The 15,795-nt window shown below is 37.9% G+C and overlaps 1 protein-coding gene across 2 annotated transcripts in view; it reads left to right on the top strand.

The window, feature by feature from the left end:
• The window catches only part of SEMA3D (semaphorin 3D), a 230,242-nt gene that overhangs the window by 141,596 nt on the left and 72,851 nt on the right, over positions 1-15,795 (top strand). For both annotated transcript variants that reach the window (XM_019958589.2, XM_070787656.1), the window contains 2 exons: positions 4,771-4,864; positions 7,584-7,712. In XM_019958589.2, coding sequence (XP_019814148.1) covers positions 4,771-4,864; positions 7,584-7,712 — 223 coding nt within the window. The remainder of the gene's footprint in view (positions 1-4,770; positions 4,865-7,583; positions 7,713-15,795) is intronic.

The raw sequence follows: 15,795 nt of genomic DNA on the forward strand, positions 1-15,795 counted from the left end.
ACCTAATTGGCGTAGTGGAAATGTAGGAAGTATTAATTAGGAGTAATGCATTCCATCTATCAATGAGCATTTCAATAAATGAGAAACATACATATTGCAATAATTTAATCAACACTAATTTGTTAGAGTGCTTTCTTTGTGTCATGGCCTGTGCCAGGCACTTCACATGGACTGTTTTTTGGAATTTCACAACACTCTTAATGAAGTTTGTACCTTTATAACTCCCAGTTTGCAAATTAGTGAAAATGGAATCTCAGTGGAATGAAATAACATGCCTAAGATTACCCAGCTGATAAATGGTCTAGCAAGGAATTGAACCCAAGTAGTCTATCTCTAGAGCAAGCATGCCCATCTGAGCTTTAGAATCTGTACTCTAATTACTTTGTATGGGTTGATGGGTTACACTGTCATCCTTATGTTTATGTATATACTTCTTGTGACTAACCACACATATTTTAAGGGTATTTGGCTGTATGTTTGAAAGTAAAGTCTGGGCTTATAGTACAGGTTTCTTTGCATTGATTTAACTGATTCAAGCAGAGATCAAACCCATAACTGTGGCTGGATACATTTTTCTCTCTGACCAATTTGTCTAACCAGCCCAGACTCAATGGTTTGAAAGCAAAGCAACCCTGATAGTTAAATCTCTGAACCACTAGGAGACTTGGCAACTTGAATCCATCATTCTTTGTTGCTGGTGTAATGTTCTCTTGCCTGGCTTTGATGAAGGGTAATATATAACAGTGGCTCATAGCGTAGGGTGTAATTATATGAGATAGCCCCACAGCTTGGATGTATTTTGAGGCCTGGGGCTAAAGGCCAAACTCACAACCTGCTGAGGGATGCAAATAGTGTTCTTTAACTCCTAAAACTCACAAGTACTGAAAGGGAATTTAGAAGGAGCTAATACTTAGCTTGAAACTGTCAAAAAGCCCTGGGGCCATCAAATTTACAGGTTATGTGAATGAGAGAGTTATAAGTGAACAGGGGTATTAAGCCTTGTGAATTTTTCACTAGTCAGGAGGACAGGTAATTGTATGGCAACACTGCCTGAAGACTGTCCACTTATGAAATGAATTATTAGTCTCAGGATTCACTGTCCAGTTCAGAGGGAAGGCATGACGTTCTCAAATAGATTAGGTTGCTTCTAAGATGACTTTGAAGAGGGAATAGTAACACAGAGATGGAGGAGAGAAGTGTGTACAGTCCCCATTCTTGGGGGACACTCTTTTGTGTCGGGGGCAACAAGAAGAAAGAGGAAGCAGCTGAAATGAATCCCAGATTTCTATCTGGCAGTGAGCTGGAGAATAGTATTATTTATTGAGGTGAGACGAGTAACAAATTTGTGGGGGAAATGGTGAGTTAGTTTTTATACATTCTGCTTTTGAAAAATGCTCTGTAGATCATGCCAAGTGGGCAGTTGGATCTGGATTTCAGGACAGAAGTCAGGGCTGTTGACAACTACTGAGAATTTGAACATGGGGAGCCAGAGTTTGAATTATGGCCCCTGTCATTTACCAGCTCCATGGCCTTCTGCATATACTTTCTAAGCTTCTGTTTATTCAGCAGAAGGATGATGATAATAATAGTAACTCAGAGTTATTTTAAGAATAAAATAAGAAAACGATTGCGTGGGCTTTGGCATATCACTTTCTCCATTCTGGTCACTTAATATTCAGCTGTATTAGGCAACAAGAACACAGAAAGGTAAAAAGGCAAGTATTTCCAAAGTATATATATAAACTTTATTTTAAAATAATGTCTGCCATCTATCTATCTACTCTATAATACTGGGGGTGCCTGTTAGTTTTTTTTTTTTTTTTAATTTTATTTTATTTTTAAACTTTATAATATTGTATTAGAGTTGCCATATATCAACATGAATCCACCACAGGTATACCTGTGTTCCCCATCCTGAACCCTCCTCCCTCCTCCCTCCCCATACCCTCCCTCTTGGTCGTCCCAGTGCACCAGCCCCAAGCATCCAGTATCATGCATCGAATCTGGACTGGCGACTCGTTTCATACATGATATTATACATGTTTCAATGCCATTCTCCCAAATCTCCCCACCCTCTCCCTCTCCCACAGAGTCCATAAGACTGATCTATACATCAGTGTCTCTTTTGTTGTCTCGTACACAAGGTTATTGTTACCATCTTTCTAAATTCCATATATATGCGTTAGTATACTGTATTGGTGTTTTTCTTTCTGGCTTACTTCACTCTGTATAATAGGTTCCAGTTTCATCCACCTCATTAGAACTGATTCTAATGTATTTTTTTTAATGGCTGAGTAATACTCCATTGTGTATATGTACCACAGCTTTCTTATCCATTCATCTGCTGATGGGCATCTAGGTTGCTTCCATGTCCTGGCTATTATAAATAGTGCTGCGATGAACATTGGGGTACACGTGTCTCTTTCCCTTCTGGTTTCCTCAGTGTGTATGCCCAGCAGTAGGATTGCTTTTAAGTTAGCTTGGAAACATGTTCTTTCCTCTGGAATCTCCCTTTGCTTCTGCAAACCTCATATTTAAATGTTAATAGTATTCATAATTAATATGATATGAACAATAACTTTGCCTAGTCATTGTGATGATGAAAATTTCTATTCTTATCTTCTTCTGTCTTTACTTCAACAGTATTTCTCTGTGTGTAGTTTGGACAGGTGCTTTTTGTGTAATGAATTAGGTGGGACCAATCTTATAAAATTAAAATTGTCTCAAAAGTTAAAATGTCATGTAATTCAGTTTATCTCAGGAAATCCATTGTATCAGCCTTTATTTTTGACATCATTTTCCTGTTGGTGTCCTTGACTCTGGCTCAAGGAAACCTGCTTTCCTGTTCTCTCCTTTCTCCAGGAGATTATAAGGGAGACCTTGTCCTTAGCCTCCACAGATAACAATTTTATGGGCTTATCTTGAGAATTTCATGAAATATTACATTTTGACAACAGGAGTCTGTACAATTATAAGGATTTATCTAGGACTTTGCATCAACTATGACATTGTCCCAGATACTTTCTTGGGTTTTCTTTTTTAGCTTTTTACGATAATCTTCTGACACACCAGAATTCAGTTTACTTTTTCCCTTTACAACGTCCCATTATAGGCTTTAGAATCAACAGTTCTGTTTGACCTGTGGAGAATAATGTGCCCTTAATGATATTTAAACATTCTTAAGGGCTGTGATCTGTAGGTGTTTTTTCCTGACATATCTCTAGCCCCATCCACGGTTGGGAAACATGCCCTAAAAGTGTTCTCATTGGACTTTTTTCATGCCTAGGCGCCACTATCACAACTTATCATTAGCTGAACTGTTCTAACTAAACATACTTGAGCTTGATCATGTTACATGGTCATGGTGAGTCTATAAATTAATTTCAGCACCTTTTTAAATCCATGAATTTGAAATCCTGAGATTAGATATGTTAAGAGCATGAACTTTGGAGACAGCCCTGAGTTCAAGCTCCTCCTCTGCCTCTTATTCATTATGTGTTGCTGAACAAGATCCTTCTCCCTTTTACTCTCAATATTCCTCTTGTAAAGCTGGAATCCATAAAGTAGCCACTTCTTTACATTTATGGTGACAATTTAGTGAGATAATGTACATAAAATTCCTGCTCATGGTTAGTATGTATTAACATTAAATACCATTAAAGTATTAAAGCTTATTTTCTTAAAACTATTAAATAGTAATTGTTATTCATGCTAGTTAAATTAATATTGCTATTTTTTTTAATAAGGCAGTAGTTACTGTTAGTACTGTTTAAAAGAAAAAGATGTGAAATGTCACATCATACAAAAATAATAATCCAAATAATCAATTTTTTCTCTCCCTTTTGCGTCTTTGCTTGCTTTCTAGATAAGTGGCACTGAATGATTCCTTTTAATTGCATGTGTGTTCTGATATAACTCTGTAGATATGCCTTCTAGAGAGAATGTCAGAAATGCTGAATTTCGCTAGTGCATTTGTAGGCTGAATCATCAGTCTTTTTGCTGGATGGTAGTGTTGTCGTTGTTATGAAACACTCAAACTCATGGGGCCATATTCATTATACATTCATATTTTTCTTGGAAAGTTCAACTTGAAATGTTTTTTTCCCCCTGAATATTAAAAGTCTGCCAATGCCATTCTGTCTGTGGCCACTATTATAAAAATAAATGTTTCTGCCAAAATAACTGTGTGGCTTTAATGTGCATAGTGTTTTCATAATAGTGAAAATACTACATTGGAATTTTTTTTGCCCACATGTATCAATAGCTCTGAAAATGAACTGTCTGCCTTACCACACTTTTATGTCACTGAAATTACAAAGTATTGTAAGGCTTAAGTAATATGGTATAGTTGCAGATGCTTAGGTAGATAGACCGTCATAGTTCTGAAAGTATGATTATTAAATTTATTTCTTAGAGGAGGAAACTGGCTTATTAGACTCAGTAAATTAGTTATTAGGCTTAAGAAATAGGATTGCTTGATAGTGATTTTGATGATGATAGTGGTCCAGGCTAAATGAATTGATGAAGGCATTGAAAAATTCATTCATTATTATAATTACTACTTAGGCCAAATGGAGACCAAAACATGGGAATTGAGTCTTGCCAGAAATAACATTTGTGGAAGAGTTAAGAAGCACAGTTTGATGTGCATGCTATATGTTCAGTTTTTGTTGAATTAATGAGTTAGAATTTAGTTCTTATCTCCTATGTTCTTGCTGACTCTGATATTTAAAAAAAAAATCACACTTGTGTTAATATTTCTCTTAACAGGAAGTTATTTTCAAACTAGACACACACAATTTGGAGTCTGGCAGACTGAAATGTCCCTTTGATCCTCAGCAGCCTTTTGCTTCAGTAATGACAGGTAAGAGCAGCAAAGGATACTTCTTGCTTTTAGGTGTTTTTCTAAAAAGATGTGTGTAGATTCAACCACACTGTCTTAGTGAGTTAAAGATTATTTTGGATTAATCATCCACTGACTGTTTGGTGATAGTTTTTTAGTCTCACATCTCTCTGTATTTAGCTTTTTATCCATAAAGTGAGTCTCCCGTAATCCTTAATGTCTGCACAGTTACATTTTAAATAAACTTCAGATTGAAAAGGCTCAAATGTGTTTAATGCAAAAGACATTCATGTTGCTATAATTTTACATATATGATAACTCAGATATTCTTATATTTACCTTATATGCCCCTATTTGGTTCATTATGGCAGTTAAATTTAGCAGTTCCTTGAACATAATATATTACAAAATATATTGAATATTTGAGTGGGAGAAGTAATAATAAGATGTAAGTGGATAAATTAATAAGACAAATAAATCAAACTATAGAACACAGACAATAGAATGTTGTAACTGCTCTCCCCTCAATTTCACCATAACCTGATTGTATTATTAGAAATGTGAAATTTTTGCTGGCACATTCAGTTTTCTCTTGCTTTGCATACATCATAAATTCTCTTACGGGAGGAACATTGTGTTTAAAGAAGGTGGTACTGTGTGGTCTGAAGTCTTTTCTGAAGACTATCGACATGACCTCTGACCTCTAAGTTTCAGCCATTATAAGGACAACTTTTGTCTTGGTTTCGTTCATGACTCTAGTCTCTTTTTATTTAGCTTGTCCATCAGGTGTTTGAATAGGCTATCAAGAGTGACACACCATGACATTTTAATTTTCACTTTGTGAGAACCAGTGCTCTTCTTTGAAGTGAAAGTGTGTGTGTTTTGAAAATTATGTGACTAATGTTCAGTCATTATCCTCAGAAAGTGAGGTCGATGATTTGTGACTGATCCGCCAAATGGAGTTGACATACCTTTAACAATAGACTGTAGACATTGGTGACCCCTGAACCTCTAAGTAATTTAAGTACAAAGAAGATGGCTTTAAAACCTGGATATAGAGATCCAACTTTTATGTTGAAATATGCTTTTTTTTTTTTTCCTGGAAAAATGAATGTTTGCAGTTTTATGTTTCAAATTAATGGTGTATTTCCTTTATGTCTCTACTGATGATGTTGTTTGGTTCTTCTATTTTTAAAAAATTGCCCCACAAAGAAATATTGTCTTGCACCATATGTTTATAAGAGATGGAATCAGTACCATGTCTACATTTACTTTATATAACTGGGAACTTCCCTGGTGGTCTGGTGGTTACCACTCTGCCTTTCTATTGCAGAGGGCACAGGTTCAATTCCTGGTCAGGGAATAAGATCCCACATGTTGCACTATGTGCACCCATCCCCCCCCCCCGAAAAAATAGTTGTAGTTTACATAACTCGATTTCTCTCTTTTATGTTTATGTGTGTGTGTGTGTCCCCCTCCCCCACCTTTGGAAACTGACTATTGTCATGAATAGTTAGGTTGGTTGTCTCACATAGTTCACTAAAAGTCTTATTTCAGTGGATGTAATTGGAGGATTTTTGAAAATAGCTGAATCACTTATGCAAAGGAGGGATTTTAAAAATGTTTCTGAGATAATTGAGTTTTAGTGATTGTAGTTGTTCTTATATTGGCTTTAAAAAATCTAAATGCTCTGTAGAGATTTGGCTATTTTTTAAAAGTTTAGTCTATTAAGTATAACCCAAAGTAGTTGAATATAAAGATTTATTGAAACAGAGGCTTAGCTTTCAAAGGGACAACATGTTCTACTGTGGGGACTGCATTCTTCCTGCCATACCCCACCCCCAGCAATGTGCTAACTTGCATCAGGAATGCAGACCACCACTCCCAGTTCCCCTCTCTTGCCCCTTGCATCCTTTTCTTTCCCCTTCTCCCATCTGTCTCCTTTCTGTCCTTTCTTCCTCTCCTCTCCCTCATCTTAAACTCCTCTGCCCTCTCTTCCTCATTCTTTCCGCTCTCCTTCTCCTTCCCACCTCTCTCTGCCTCTGGCACCCCTCCTTCTCTTCTCTTCTCTCTCTCCTGTTTCTGGTAAGACATGGATATCCACTTTACACAAATAACAGGACAAAGAAGTTTGGTATGCAGTAATGGCCACATCTTTCCCTTTTCAGAAATTCCTGTTTATCAGAACTATTAGAAACATGATTAGCTACAAGGAATGCAACATGTTATAATTACAAAGTATGACTTCAGTGTTGAAAGCTCCCTTTCAGCAGAGGTTAGGCAAAGAAAAGTTGTGGTCACTGAGGTTGTGTCGGTTAAGTAAATACTAATTACACAATCCATTCCTCATTATGGCGTTTACTTTTTAAATTTGTGTGTGTGTGTGTTTTTACAAAGAGGGACTCCTAATTATGACATATCTTTGAATTATTTGTGAGGAGAGGGAAAGAAGAGGAGTTCCTCCATAACAGAAGCTAAATGCACGTGTAATTAATTATTAATTCAGGAGACTTTGGCCTTTTTTATATTCAAGTATTTGGAATCAGCTTACCAAAGTTTATTGAGTTATCTTTTCTTCAGCTGAGCAGATTTTTCAAAATCTGAAAGGGAAATTTACAAAACAATATATTCTGATGTAAGCAGTAAACATCTTTGGTTTCATGTCGTAAAACTGGTCTATTGTCAATAGTGTCTGCTGGTAAACTCTTAGAAGTCCTGTGTATTCTTTTCTCCCTTGCAGATGAGTACCTCTACTCTGGAACAGCTTCTGATTTCCTTGGCAAAGATACTGCATTCACGCGGTCCCTTGGGCCTACTCATGACCACCATTACGTCAGAACTGACATTTCAGAGCACCACTGGCTCAATGGTTAGTGATTTTCACACTTTAGATTTTTTTTTTGCCTTTGCTTTTGAGTAGATAAGGAACTCAGGATTATTTGTTCAGATGTGTTTTGGAAGTTATTTAGCTCAATATATAAAATACATTTGAAAGAGTTCCTCTCTGTGTTAGATCTCCAGGACTTGTTGCATATATGATAATAATAATAGCTAACATTTATTGTGCTGTGGTCCTTGACATTGTTCCATGCTCTACTTGATTTTTTTAAAGTATTCACAGTTTTAATGTGAGGGATGTGTTATTATTGTTATGTGCTTTTTAAAGATGAATAAACTGAGGTAAAGAGAAGTTGAGTAATTTGGTCAAGGTCTTAGAACTTGTCAGTTGCTGAGCTGGAATTCAAGTTGGCAGTCTTTCTCCTGTAGCCTGTTTTTTAATGACTAAGCCAAATGCTGTCTATGAACATAATAGAAAAGGGTCAGATTGTAATGCTAACTTCTTTTGCTGAAAAAAATAGTTTTTCTTTTAGTTAAAACATGTTTCTCCAAAATTTTAAGCATATTGATATTAGTTCGATTATTTTTGTGTTTAAGCATTTAGGGTTTCTAACAACAAAAAAGACCTCCTAAATGAATTTATTTAATGGAAGGAATGGTGAAAGCCTGTTTTGTTTTGTTTTTTTTCCTTTTGCCCTATTGCCTTCCAAGAGGTCAGGTTTTTATCATGATTTTCTAGTTTTTCAGTTAACATAGGAACTTATTTCACCATATGGCAGAATAACTTAACACTGCTATTTAAGAAGACACACAGCATTTCCCATTCCCACTAAAACCCATAAATATTAGGTTTTAGTGGAGGAGGCTTGGGTAGAGATTTCCTTGGGGCTATCTCTGTATCTTTCAGTATCATTCAAGCAGTGACAACATAAACAAAAGGGAAAAACACTTTTAAAACATTTCTTTAGTCAAAACCTCCAGATCCATTTGTTTACACAACAATGTGATCCATTGACCAAGAGAGAACCCTATTAATAGAGTAAACAAACTTAGAATATCCCCAACTAAGTGATTACTATTAACTTCTTAACACTTGTGCAAGGCAGGACCATATCCTTGAATATTGCGAGGTTTTCGTGGCAATAACTTGGTTTGAGAATGACTCCATAGATTTTACCAGCAGAAAAGCTTAGTTTTCTGTTCAGGTAACAAAATAGTATGGCTTTAAAGTCAAGTATAAATTGTATTTCCTAGTCTTGGGATGGTAAATGTCATCATATTGCCACTCATTTAAGAGATTATTCTATTTTTTCCTTACCAGTGGCATGTCCAGAAGAAGTCAGCAGTATTGCTAAGACAATAAATGTGAGAAATATGTATTCAGCTTTTATTTGTCTAGCATGCTGTTCTTAGTGCTATGAGAAGAGAATTACAAAGTAGGAAACTTGTGTTGGTTTAACTTGTTACTGATGAGCAGCTTTTAGGGTCCTATGATATACTGAATGCTGTTCTGCCCATTAGGCCTGCAGGGATTATAGGGGAGGGTTGCCAACCTCCTGGATGATGAATGTCCAGAGCATCAGAAGAGATGGTTCATGGGGCTGAAAAGCTGTGAATGTTTTCCTGAAACTATTGTGAAGTTACCTATTATTTAATTTTTTATTTCAGTTATTTATTTTATTGAAGTATAATTGATTTACAATGTTGCATTAATTTATGCTATATAGCAAAATGAATCAGATATATTTGATATAGCTATTGAATATAGCTCTCTGTGCTATACAGTTGGAATTTGTTGTTTATCCATCCTGTATATACTGGTTTGCATCTCCTAATCCCAGACTCCCAGTCCTTTCATCCCCCACCTCTCTTGCCCTTGGCAATCTATGTCTGTGAATCTGTTTCTGTTTCACAGATTTGTTCATTTGTGTCTTATTTTAGATTCCACATTTTGCTTCATATAATAATCTGTAGTTCCATGCATAATGCTGCAAATGACATTATTTCATTTTTTTTTTTTAATGGCTGAGTATTATCCCATTAACACTTACTTCTTGGAAGGAAAGTTATGTCCAACCTAGATAGCATATTCAAAAGCAGAGACATTACTTTGCCAACAAATGTCTGGCTAGTTAAGGCTGTGGTTTTTCCAGTGGTCATGTATGGATGTGAGAGTTGGACTGTGAAGAAGGCTGAGCACCGAAGAATTGATGCTTTTGAACTGTGGTATTGGAGAAGACTCTTGAGAGTCCCTTGGACTGCAAGGAGATCCAACCAGTCCATCCTAAAGGAGACCAGTCCCGGGTGTTCATTGGAAGGACTGATGCTGAGGCTGAAACTCCAATACTTTGGCCACCTGATGCAAAGAGATGACTCACTGGAAAAGACTCTGATGCTGGGAGGGATTGGAGGCAGGAGGAGAAGGGGATGACAGAGGATGAGATGGCTGGATGGCATCACTGACTTGATGGACGTGAGTTTGAATGAACTCCGAGAGTTGGTGATGGACAGGGAGGCCTGGCGTGCTGTGATTCATGGGGTCGCAAAGAGTCCAGACATGACTGAGAGACTGAACTGAACTGACTGAACTGATTATCCCATTGTATATAAATATACCACATCTTCTTTACCTTCTTTATCCATTCATCTGTTGACAGGTTAAATTCTTTTATTTTGTGTCTTTTTTTTAAGGTATAATTGACAAATAACATTTCACTAGTTTCAAGTGTATAACATAATAGTTGATACTTGTATACATCGTGAAATGATCACCATAATAAGCCTAGCTAACTTCTGTCAACACCTATAGAGAATTTTCCTTCTTGTGATGAGAACTTAGGATTTACTCTTAGCAACTTTCAAGTATTCAATAAACTGTTTTTAATTATAGTCACCATGATGTCAGACTATTTTTTTGGGCTCCAAAATCACTGCAGATGGTGATTGCAGTCATGAAATTAAAAGAAGCTTACTCCTTGGAAAGAAAGTTATGACCAACCTAGATAGCATACTCAAAAGAAGAGACATTACTTTGCCAACAAAGGTCTGTCTAGTCAAGGCTATGGTTTTTCCAGTGGTCATGTATGGATGTGAGAGTTGGACTGTGAAGAAAGCTGAGCACCAAAGAATTGATGCTTTTGAACTGTGGTGTTGGAGAAGACTCTTGAGAGTCCCTTGGACTGCAAGGAGATCCAACCAGTCCATTCTGAAGGAGATCAGTCCTGGGTATTCCTTGGAAGGACTGATGCTAAAGCTGAAACTCCAATACTTTGGCCACCTCATGCTAAGAGTTGACTCATTGGAAAAGACCCTGATGCTGGGAGGGATTGGAGGCAGGAGGAGAAGGGGATGACAGAGGATGAGATGGCTGGATGGCATCACCGACTCGATGCACATGAGTTTGGGTAAACTCTGGGAGTTGGTGATGGACAGGGAGGCCTGGCGTGCTGCAATTCATGCTGTTGCAAAGAGTCAGACATGACTGAGTGACTGAACCGAACTGAACTGAACTGATGATGTACATTACATCTCCAAAAGTTACTTATTTTATAACTGGAAAGTTGTATCTTTTGGACTCCCTTTACTAATTCCCTAATCTTAACCAGAGAATCATATCTTTGTTTTTTTATAGAGATAACTGATAATAACAGGAAGGGAAGTAAGGAGGAGGACAGAGAGAGAAGGGCCATTACACCAAAGATAGTAAAATGAGGTTCAATTCAGTTCAGTCACTCAGTCATGTCTGACTGTTTGCAACCCCATGAATCGCAACACGACAGACGTCCCTGTCCATCCCCAACTACAGAACAAAAGTGGTGGCAGTGGAGGTGGATGTGGGAATATACAGCAACAAATAATTGAAATAGAAGATATTGTTTGGGAATAGAGGAAACCAAGGATATGAGCAAGAATGCAAGAGAAGATTTGGGGTACTGAGAAAACTTTGCAATTATGGAAATCAGTGGAAAGGAAGTAATTGGAGGGAGAAAGTACAAGTCTCACTGAATTGAATGCAGGAAACTGATGAAGAATTAGAATTATCATTTATATCTGTAGAATGTATAAGGCAGATTCCTTTAACCTTGTTGTTGTTCAGTTGCTCCGTTGTGACCGATTCTTTGCGACCCCACGCACTGCAGCACATCAGGCTTCCCTCTCCTTCACCATCTCCCTGAGCTTGCCCAAACTCATGTCCATTGAATCAGTGATGCCATCTAACCATCTCATCCTCCGTTGTCCCCTTCTCCTCCTGCCTTCAATCTTTCCCAGCATCAGTTCAGTTCAGTTCAGTCGCTCAGTCGTGTGCGACTTTTTGCGACCCCATGAATCGCAGCACGCCAGGCCTCCCTGTCCATCACCAACTCCCAGAGTTCACTCAGACTCATGTCCATTGAGTCGGTGATGCCATCCAGCCATCTCATCCTCTGTCGTCCCCTTCTCCTCCTGCACCCAACCCCTCCCAGCGTCAGTCTTTTCCAATGAGTCAACTCTTCGCATGAGGTGGCCAAAGTACTGGAGTTTCAGCTTTAGCATCATTCCTTCCAAAGAACACCCAGGGCTGATTTCCTTTAGGATGGACTGGTTGGATCTCCTTGCAGTCCAAGGGACTCTCGAGAGTCTTCTCCAACACCACAGTTCAAAAGCATCAATTCTCCAGCACTCAGCTTTCTTCACAGTCCAACTCTCACATCCATACATGACCACTGGAAAAACCATAGCCTTGACTAGACAGACCTTTGTTGGCAAAGTAATGTCTCTGCTTTTGAGTATGCTATCTAGGTTGGTCAAAACGTTCCTTCCAAGGAGTAAGCGTCTTTTAATTTCATGGCTGCAATCACCATCTGCAGTGATTTTGGAGCCCCAAAAATTAAAGTCTGACACTGTTTCCACTGTTTCCCCATCTATTTCCCATGAAATGATGGGACCAGATGCCATGATCTTCATTTTCTGAATGTTGAGCTTTAAGCCAACTTTTTCACTCTCTTCTTTCACCTTCATCAGGAGGCTTTTTAGTTCCTCTTCACTTTCTGCCATAAGGGTGGTGTCATCTGCATATCTGAGGTTATTGATGTTTCTCCTGGAAATCTTGATTCCAGCTTGTGCTTCTTCCAGTCCAGTGTTTCTCATGATGGACTCTGCATATGAGTTAAATAAGTAGGGTGACAATATACAGCCTTGACGTACTCCTTTTCCTATGTGGAACCAGTCTGTTGTTCCATGTCCAGTCCTAACTGTTGCTTCCTGACCTGCATACAGGTTTCTCAAGAGGCAGGTCAGGTGGTCTGATATTCCCATCTCTTGAAGAATTTTCCACAGTTTATTGTGATCCACACAGTCAAAGTCTTTGGCATAGTCAAGAAAGCAGAAATAGATGTTTTTCTGGAACTCTCTTGCTTTTTTGATGATCCAGCAGATGCTCACAATTTGGTCTCTGGTTCCTCTGCTTTTTCTACAACCAGCTTGAACAACTGGAATTTCACGGTTCATGTATTGCTGAAGCCTGGCTTGCAGAATTTTGAGCATTACTTTACTAGCGTGTGAGATGAGTGCCATTGTGCAGTAGTTTTGAGCATTCTTTGGCATTGCCTTTCTTTGGGATTGGAATAAAAACTGACCTTTTCCAGTCCTGTGGCCACTGCTGAGTTTTCCAAATTTGCTGGCATATTGAGTGCAGCACTTTCACAGCATCATCTTTCAGGATTTGAAATAGCTCAACTGGAATTCCATCACCTCCACTAGCTTTGCTCGTAGTGACGCTTTCTAAGGTCCACTTGACTTCACCTTCCAGGATGTCTGGCTCTAGGTGAGTGATCACACCATCGTGATTATCTGGTCGTGAAGATCTTTTTTGTACAGTTCTTCTGTGTATTCTTGCCACCTCTTCTTAGTATCTTCTGCTTCTGTTAGGTCCATTCCATTTCTGTCCTTTATCGAGCCCATCTAGGTCTTTTCAAATGAGTCAGTTTTTCGTATCACGTGGCCAAAATATTGGAGTTTCAGCTTTACCATCAGCCCTTCCAATGAATATTCAGGGTCATTTCCTTTAGGACTGACTGGTTTGATCTTGCAGTCCAAGGGACTCTCAAGAGTCTTCTCCAACACTGCAATTAGAAAGCATCAATTCTTCAGCACTCAGCCTTTTTATGGTCCAACTCTCACAACTGTACATAACTGTTGGAAAAACAATAGCTTTGACCACATGGACCTTTGTTGGCAAAGTAATGTCTCTGCTTTTTAATATGCCGTCTAGGTTTGTCATAGCTTTTTTTCCAAGGAGCAATCATCTTTTAATTTCAAGCATCTTTTAATTTTTAATAATAAGAGGGATAGTATAACCTGGTCTGCCCTGGACATTTTCAGTTTACCTTTGCTGTTCTTTAACTCTGAGGTGTCCAAATTTAGACATAAATTATAGCTCTGTTTATGTGTAACTTAATTACCTAAGTTTAAATAATGACTGTCACTTATTTGTGACTTTGGTCAAACCTTTCTGAACATTTAAATTTTTTCTCTAAAAATTTGGCATAAATTCTCTGGGGAATTTTCTGGCAGCCCAGTGCTTTCACTGCTGAGGGCCCAAATTCGATCCCTGGCCAGGAAACTAAGATCTCACATTCTGCATAGTGCAGCCAAAATAAATAAGTAACACATTTAAAAAATAAAAATAACAATTTGGCATAATAATAGTATCTGTTCGCATGGTGTTACAAGAATTAGATTGTATAGGGAAGTCTGATGAATGACAATTGTAAAAGCAATTCGGTGTCAATATTGTCATCACCCTCATTGTCATTACTCCTGAAGGTGAGAGAGGTAGCAAGTGGGACTAAAGACTTGGTGCTCTGATTCTCTGACATCTGTTTAATACTTAGCATTTTGAGATATTAACCATCTGTTCTTCCTCTGTCTCTGTAATTCTGTGATCTTATCTATTCTAATAGCTTTAAATGTTTTCTCTGTTTTAGTGTTTTCTCAAACTGTATTTTCAACTTTTTCCTGTAACTGTGCTGTGCTTAATTGCTTAGTCATGTCCGACTCTTTTTGAGAATCCATGGGGATTCTCCAGTCAAGAACACTGGTGTGGATTGTCATGCCGTCCTCCAGGGGATCTTCCCACCCAGGGATTGAATGCAGGTCTCCTGCATTGCAGGTGGATTCTTTACCATCTGAGCCACCAGGGAAGCCCCAAAATACTGGAGTGGGTAGCCTATTCCTTCTCCACAGGATCTTCCAACCCAGGAACCAAACTGGGATCTCCTGCACGACAGGCGGATTCTTTACCAGTTGAGCTACCAGGGAAGCCCCTTCTTGTAACTAAGTTCTCTTAAAAATATTTATTTAAATGTCTTACATTTTCATCTCAGTTTAAACAAAAGGAACTAGTTGCCAAATATGGAAATAAGATATCTAAGCCTTGGCCTTGATTGTGCCATTGAAATCATTTGAGATTTATACAAGTTGTTTAGTGACCTTTTGCTTGAGTTTCTTTGAATAGTAAATAGATGTAGAAAACAATAATTGAATTTAAAATCTAAAATACTGGGAATCTAATTCAAAACTTTCTTGTTTTCCTTTTCTAAACTGCCCTCACCTATTTCCTGATTTTAATCTATCTTAACATTCTTAATTTCATCTACCCAGTAACCTTGAAGTTATCTTTAATTTCTTCCTCTCCTTTATCTCCCTTTGTCTAATCTATCACTAAGAGCCTTTACTTCCTTCAAAATATCAGTTGACCTTGTTTTTTCCATGGCCACCATCTTTCTTTAGGTCTCCATCACCTTGTCTCTGTTTTATTGCCCCTATCTTGTTTGTTAACCCTTTTCCCTATATCTGGTCTCTTCTGCTTCAAATTAATTTTATATAGCTTCTATCCTAGTCACTGCTATTAGGCACTTTTAAAGTATAATCTCAGTTAGTGGTATAATTTTGAGAGAATTACTATTTCCACTTTACAGTTGGGGGTAGATTAGAAATCAGATTAATAGTCTGTGGTGAGACAGTTATTGTGGGATTGAAACTCAGGTAGGTGTCTCTAGCTCTAGACACTTTATTCTTACCATTGTATGATACAGTCCACCAACCTAAATTCTGATCTTGTGATTGCCCATCTG

The sequence above is a fragment of the Bos indicus genome, chromosome 4 (assembly GCF_029378745.1).
Source record: "Bos indicus isolate NIAB-ARS_2022 breed Sahiwal x Tharparkar chromosome 4, NIAB-ARS_B.indTharparkar_mat_pri_1.0, whole genome shotgun sequence".
In the NCBI taxonomy this organism is placed as follows: domain Eukaryota; kingdom Metazoa; phylum Chordata; class Mammalia; order Artiodactyla; family Bovidae; genus Bos; species Bos indicus.